Here is a 7500-nt window from a genome sequence, read left to right as displayed (position 1 = left end):
AAATACACTGATTCACAATGATATCATAGCCTGCATTTGTTTTCTTGATTGATTTGATTGATTGTAGGGTTTAACGCGCCGACGCAACGCAGGCGATGAGGCGCGCCGTAGTGGAGGGCTCCGGATTAATTTTGGCCACCTGGGGATCTTTATCGTGCGCCGAAATCTCGTACACACGGGCGTTTTTGCTTTTCGCCTCCATCAGAAAAGCGGCCGCCGCGCCGGGAATCGAACCCGCGACCTTGTGCTCAGCAGCGCAACGCCTTAGCCACTGAGCCACCGCGGCGGGTGCATTTGTTTTCTTAATTTCTTACCCTGTTAAGATCTGGGTTGAGCAAATAGTGAGAGAAAATCAGACGATTACATGTTATGTAAAAATTCTTGGTGCAGAAAAAAAACATTGCCAGAAAAATATTTGCTGGAAAACAACACACACCCGTCTGCACTACCGGCTGCCTCGACGATAAAGAGCTGATTTTGTGGAGAATATTTTTTTAATGAATGTGATGCCGAAAACAAGGACCCCATCCGACGTGCGTTCAAGCGAGAAAGGGTGCTTCACTCATAAGCAATGGACACCATACGAACATGTAAGAATGAGTAAATCGATTAATAAACTTTGTGGCGGCACGAATTGCCACGGGAAAGCATTAACAACGGATCTTACCTTCAACAAGCCGCCTTTTCGCCCCAAGTGCAGAGCCTACTAAACAGAGTTTAAGACTACGATACAGTTGTAATCCGGGACCAGAGCTGTCCCTCTTCTAATTCATATTAGAACCACTATAAAAGCATACCTCCGAACGATTTCTTCCCTGAGACAGGCATTGGCTACCAGCTGCGATCGCCTAAAAAACATGACGGCACAGTACTCAGCTTTGGTAATGTAAACTATTTTGACGGCGTTCATTCTCTTTGCTGTTCACTCTACCGAACCATCCGTCTTGGTTCAACAGCAGAAAAACGGAAACATGCGTACACATGAAGTTTGCGCGACTGACTTTCTTTTCCTGCGTTGCTCGAGAATTAGGGGCAAATCACACGGGCGGCAAGAGAAGCAGGCATTTTGTACCCTCTCCAAAACAGGTCCGGTGTCCTTCATGTGTGTCCCTGACCATGGCCAGACCGGTTTCCAGAGCGGAAAACGTGTGCTGAAACGCGTCGCTCTCCGCAGATGTGTTAACCCCTTAAAACTCAAATCAGTGCCACGGAACGCCATCCCCCCTAATTTTGTTATCGGCTGAGTTGCAACTGTATACGTGTCGACAGCTACGAATGTTGATGCAGGTACGGCGCAAAAGTCGCTGAGAACACTGATCGATGCATCTGTGTATACCACACGATTTGCGTAGGCAAAGGTGATGGCACGGAAGACGTCACCGGAAGTGGCGGTGGAACGCTGGGAGACTACATCCGTATTCCTAGCGGGAGCAAGAAGCCGTCGTCAGTTCCGCTACCAAGCCGTAAGTTACTTCTTCCCTAATGCTCTCCGTGTAAGAAGGTGCTCCTTGTATATCTACATATGCGTGCAGAGCACCACGTTTTCGTTTGAGGCGGTTCATGACGGCACGTGGAAATGCCGCATTAGCAGAAGCTGGGTCGATCAGTCGTTCTTGGCCATTGCATCCTCTTCAGTGGTCTCGCTCCATCGGTAGGGGTCTTCAACGGCGTAACCCTTCCATCCTGGTCATGGCATCAAATTGCTGAAGACCAGAAAGCGGACGCAGTTAGAAGAGCGCCGCTTTATTGGCAACCTTCTGGCAGTCAGCGTAATTCGATCGAAAATGATGATATCACGAGCCCCGGGGCCCGTGTGGTGGCTCCTTGCCTCTGTTTCTTCGTCGTCGTCTTACGTATTTCAACCAGATAACATTTTGTAACATCCTCCGCCGACGGCAGAGCGCGACCTACTTTAGCCACATCGTCCTATCCCACATTTCCCCTTCTCCCTTCCCACCCGACTGTCCATATTGTCCCATCGTTCTCAACACCTACCACCTCGTCTTCTCTTGCCTCCAACACCCACTCCTCCACCCCTTCCTTACCGACCAGCTCCGCACCGGAGCGTCAGGTCACCCTGGTGCAGCGCGCCCTGGAAGCAGCCCGAACAAGAGGTCTCCTGTACTTAACCACGCCCTTCTACCCCTCTATTTCGGCTCAATAAACGTTTTACTACCAGCAACTGTATTTTCGCGGTTGTCGGTTACTAGTAGCCGGCTGTTCCATTTGTTCGAAGACTGCTTAATACAGAAGCTGACGCCTAGTTCTGACTCTTCGTGCTCCGCACAGAACCAATGCTATTCCAACCTGTTTGTACTGATAGATCTATAAGAGTTCTCAACTGCACAGGCGATACATATGATCCTCTACCCCCTCATTGGAGTGATTCAGTTCTACAACCCGTAAGCACTTTTCATTCAACACAAACGCTCTGCTTGTACTTGTCAGCTTCGCATCTAAATCGCCGTATCTTGAATAGGGTTAGTTTCGATCTCGAGCCGATTCCGGAATGGCAGATTTGTAATACAAGTCTCAACGAAGGCTTCTTTCGCGTTTACTTGTTGTGGTTGCTGTGAGGATTAAAGTAGTAATATTGCTACTTTACTCCTTTTAGCAACAACAACCAACAATTCGCGTGCCATGTGGTGGTATACACTTGCATTAAAGCCTGTTGGCTGTCCTTTTAAATATTTACACCTGCGTAAAGTAATTTGTTACTGGAGTATCAACTCTTCGATACTCTTACTAGTTGGCGGCATGTTGCTAATCGAGGTTTCGTATAACTTAAAACCTGTGCGTTTTATCATAAACACAAAAGCGTCAAAGCAGAAAACGTGTTGCTTTGCGGAATCGATTAGGGGTGGCCGTTAATTTAATAAGGCCGCAAACCCTGCTTTGTGTTTTTTTCTTACTTATTTTTTTTGTTTCCACCATCTGTCTGCATCCGGCTGTCATATCTGTGTTTGATGAGAATCGTGTGTTTTTTTCTCTTTAATCTGTATGTCGCACAAGATATCTCATTTGATAGGGAGAGATTTTCGCCCTGCCCTCAGTCAACCAGAATGTTGTTCTTTGATCACCAGTGTTCGCGATCTAATTCGATTGTTTCAGACATGTTTACGCGGAGAGATAAAGTCTCGTAGGCAAAACGCCGCGCCATTCGATTCTCCTACACGAGTATGTACACGTCCCTTTGTTGACTACTCCTACGCCGCTTGAGTGCTTTCTTTAAGTTGTCTGCGGAGTAGAACTTCGCTCCCATAACGTTCATCTGTACATAAACCTTGTTACCTTGTTCACCTCGTGACAATATCCGATGCAGCTCCGGCGTCTACCCCAGAGAATACGACAACTACGGCGACAACACCTCCGGTGACTATTCAGCCCCCCCGAAGTAAGTTGCATAGTTGTATGCAGCGGCCACTTGATTCAGGTAGCCATCAGCCTTCTTCTAGTTAGAGGTCGGTGCACCAGCAAATGACCAAACTGAGCCCTAATGAACCCTCTCCGCCATTAAATTTTAACAGTGGAGCTGTTTAAGCGTGACCCTTGTCCGGTGACGTTGGCCAAAAAATTACTCAGAAAAAAAGGCAGCATCTCGACTCCATGGATGATGGTGACGGTGCGGAGTACGGCGACTGGAAATGCTATCCAAGCTGCAACCCGAGTGACATACGATTTTTTCCCCGACCGTTATTCGATTTGATAGTTGAGTTGCACCTTTATTATTCCCTATATGAAACAGCAACTCACGGCTCAAATCGAATTTCGCTGGGTTTTTGCTTCGTGATGGTGTGCGCACGGACGGACGCGGACAGACATTGGACGTCCTAAGGTACTCCACACCGTTTCAGGTGAGGGAGTAGGCCGTTTGACTCACGGGTACTAACTCGCGGTCGTAGCCCAATGGGTAAGACGACGGACCCTAACTCTGTCTGGTCTACCAGACACAGGCTCGAGTCCTGCCAGTGCGTGTGTGATTTTTTGCCATTGCGAATACCATGTGAACGGACATTGTGCAGTCCTAAGGTGCTCCGCACCTAAGAGAACCTCGTCCGACGCGAGCCGCCAGGCAGGAACGCTGCGCCGAACTTCGCATAACATCGTGCGTACAGAGTCAAACGTCGCCTAGCTATGACGTCACGGCTCCGACTGGGCGGCTTTGCGGCGACACACAGCGCATCCGGACTCCGCGCCGAGCACATTGTTTAGACTCCCGCAAATCACGGGTCGGCAGAAGAAGCATGTAACACCCGAGGAAGGAGAAGCGCAGCGTGAACGTCATCGTCTTACTGCCCGAGCGAAGCTTGGCAAGACCTACCGAAACATAGCGAAACTGGAAGAATTTAGGTTCGACGGCGAAATCCGCTGTTTCTTGAGCCTTGCACCACTAGTGCAAGTTGCACCATTTTTTATTGTGAGCGAAAACTGTATTTCTCAGCGTTTATGTAAAGTTTACGGCCCCATGAGCTTGCACACAAAAAATATTACGCTGATACTCCAAGTACTTTTTGCTTACTTGCACTACAAATATTTATATTATTGCACAACTAGAATTTATTCTTGGAACAGGACGAAATTTTTACTTGTTTTTTATGCAGCAACACCCGCTGCTTAATTTCAGTATTGTCGGAATTGCTTAATATAAGTATTGCTTAATAAAGCGGTTTTTGAAAGCAAGTTTGCTTCTAAAAACCACTTTATTAAGCAATACTGACATTATGTTATGAACTTATGCTTAAGTGTGCGGTACCTGAGATGTGTATTAGAGGTGGCAATTAGTCCGGGATCTGAGTTGCGTGGATGCCAAAAGCCTTGCAAACTTTCAAGTCAGCTAAGGTACTATAAGCAACCGCGCTTTTGCAAAGTAATGAAAGGCAGTGTATTTAGAACTGATGTTAAGCTAGGAAATATCAAATACGACGACATGGTTCTCTGATCTTGTCTCGTCTTCAGCTGTACAGCTGAACGTCGCAAGTGACCCAGCGTCGTTTATACTTTTCCGGTGTAAAGGAGACGAATGGTGCAGGCACTAGCCACAGGAAAACGACAGTGCGCCAGATTCAGCAGCCGCGAAAGCAGCATCGCCAGTGAAAGCCCAACCAAAAACACCGACGACGAAGACGATAGGCGCGCGTCTGTAAACCTGCTCCATCTTAGATACCGGTCATTAAAAGCCTTCCGTAGGCTTCCTGGCGTTGATCAATGCATCCCATTAGAATTGGTGAAGGTTGCTCCGGTCCTGACCGTTCTATTCGCCGGAACTCTGCTCCAGGACGCTCCCCAGCACCATGGCTCCTCCCCATGATACTGAGCCGCATCCTGCGCCTACTTCAATGCCCATCGTCTGCTCAGATTCCATTCGCCAGCGGGATACCCCATTTTTCGGTGGCGAAAATGAGCAGGACGTGGAATACTGGCTCGCCACGTATGAAAGAGTAAGCACCCACAACAATTGGGATGACGAAGTGAGACGCAACAACGTGTCATTTCATCTGACTGGTCTCGCAGAGCTTTGGTACGATAACCACGAAAAGCGATACCCGACGTTGTCGTAATTAGAATGGGGGTTTCCGTAATTTTGGGCCACCCTTCTGTGTGGAAGTTTCGCCCGGAGCATCGCTGGCGAGAACGAGCACAGCAGCCAGATGAGAACTTCACCAGTTACATCGATGACGTTGCGGATTTGTGCAAGACTTGAGCGCCACAATGAGTGAAGAGGACACAATCAAGCACATCCTCAAAGGCATTTCCGAACACTGCTTTCAAATGCTGCTGGCGAAGAATCCTCAAACGGTCACCGATGCCATCAAGCTGTGCCAGAGCTATGACAAGCTGATAAAACAGCGAGCCCTCACACGGCGATCCTTTGGCCCGGATACGTCGAGTTTAACTGGTGGTAGCTGTGACAACACTCTGTCTACGCGTATTCAGCAGTTCATCCGGGAAGAAGTTGCCCATCAGATTTCCTTAGTGCCTTACACACCGACGTCTGGCGCCAGCCTTGCCACTTCTCTTAGAAGTGCTTTCCAGCAGCAGGTGGCCGATGCCATTCTATGCTCCCACCAACACGCACCTGTGACCGCTTCGCTCATCGGTTCCGGCATCGCGGAAACCACACCACCTGTTGTTCCGCTGAGGTACATGACTGCGGGGCAAACGCTACCTGTTGCCGGACCTCTAACCTACGCCGATGACATCTTGAGGCCCTTCGCAGAAGCCGTCCCAAGCCCAGCAATTGTCCCGGTCATGCCGCGACAGCGCACTGAGCCCACAGGAAGACCTAGGTATCTCGGCTACATGCCGGTACCGCCTGTTCTGCAGAGGCAGCCACGTGTACGGCCAGAACCGTCATTTCTGTTCACCGCTTGGCGCACGCCGGACAACCGTCCAATCTGCTTTGCTTGCCTGACTCCCGGACAGATGGCGCGTTACTGCCACCGCGGGCTGATGCCTGCACGGAAACCGTTTTGGAACGCGCCGTATGTCTCGCCGCAGCTGATGGTCCATGCTCTGACCAGTTCTCCCGAAACTTCTCGGCCCACCGACTCCCGTGACGCCACCAACCGTCATCTATCACCTCCGTGACGCCGTTCACTGTCGCCGATGTGTCGGTGCCCCTTGCCTTCTGAAGCGGAAAACTAGGCGCGGGAGTTCTGGAGGCAAGAGCTGCGTTATCTTCGAACTGGTCAAGACCTACCTTATCACCCATAAACGTCATCGGCATCATCATAGACGAAGTCGCCACTGATGGCCTTGTCGACACTGGGGCCGCAGTTTCAGTCATCCGCCTAGAGCCTTCCCGCCACCTGAAAATGCCGCACTTTGGTCCATCCTTAAGTGCTGCTTCGGCACATTCGGTCGAAACAGTAGGTGCAGTCACTGCCCGGGTGTTCATCCAATGTGTTCTATACATCGTTGAGTTCATTGCCCTTCCTTCATGCTCACATGACGTCATCGTGGGATGGGATTTCCTCTCCCGGCACAACGCTATCATTTACTGCTCTTGAGCCGAAGTTGAGTTGTTTTCACCCCTTGATATGCAATCTGAAACATCGCCTACAGCACCTTTTCTAAAAGTTTCTCCCGTCGAATACACGACTATTCCTTCATGATCCACCAACCTTGTTCCCTTAATCTGCCATCTTCCTTCTGACGTCAATGCACTGTCCACGCCATCGCATTTGTTCTGCCACCACCGATGTTATTGCTACCCTTGGCCCTGATCAGTATCCGCGATGGCCAAACCACCCTGTTTATTTCGAATCCTGGAGCATGTCCTCGCTTTTTGCTCTGTGGCGAGTGCCTTGGCCACCACGTCATGAAGTTAAATTCACACTGTTACGTGCCGGCAGGACAAGGATGAGATGAACGATGAGATGGGGTAAAGTGACCTATTTACATTATTTACATAGTGGCTATTGCAGAGCTCGCGCAGGCAGCGCCCCCCCCCCCCCATTTTCCTCCTGGTTTTCAGCGTCATTGATGGTGGGCCATGGC

At 49.7% G+C, this 7500-nt stretch overlaps 1 protein-coding gene across 1 annotated transcript in view; it reads left to right on the top strand.

Annotated features, from left to right (window-relative positions):
* The first annotated feature begins 5709 nt into the window (after positions 1–5709).
* The window catches only part of LOC144159889 (uncharacterized), a 57646-nt gene continuing 55855 nt past the window's right edge, over positions 5710–7500 (top strand). Inside the window, exon 1 of the mRNA XM_077691546.1 lies at positions 5710–5899. Within this exon, the coding sequence (XP_077547672.1) occupies positions 5710–5899 (190 nt within the window). The remainder of the gene's footprint in view (positions 5900–7500) is intronic.

This window comes from Haemaphysalis longicornis, unplaced genomic scaffold (assembly GCF_048455015.1).
Source record: "Haemaphysalis longicornis isolate Haplotype H1 unplaced genomic scaffold, Haemaphysalis longicornis Haplotype H1 scaffold_10, whole genome shotgun sequence".
Classification (NCBI taxonomy): domain Eukaryota; kingdom Metazoa; phylum Arthropoda; class Arachnida; order Ixodida; family Ixodidae; genus Haemaphysalis; species Haemaphysalis longicornis.
Note: the sequence above shows the minus strand (reverse complement) of the source record. Positions and strands in the feature narration are given on the sequence as shown.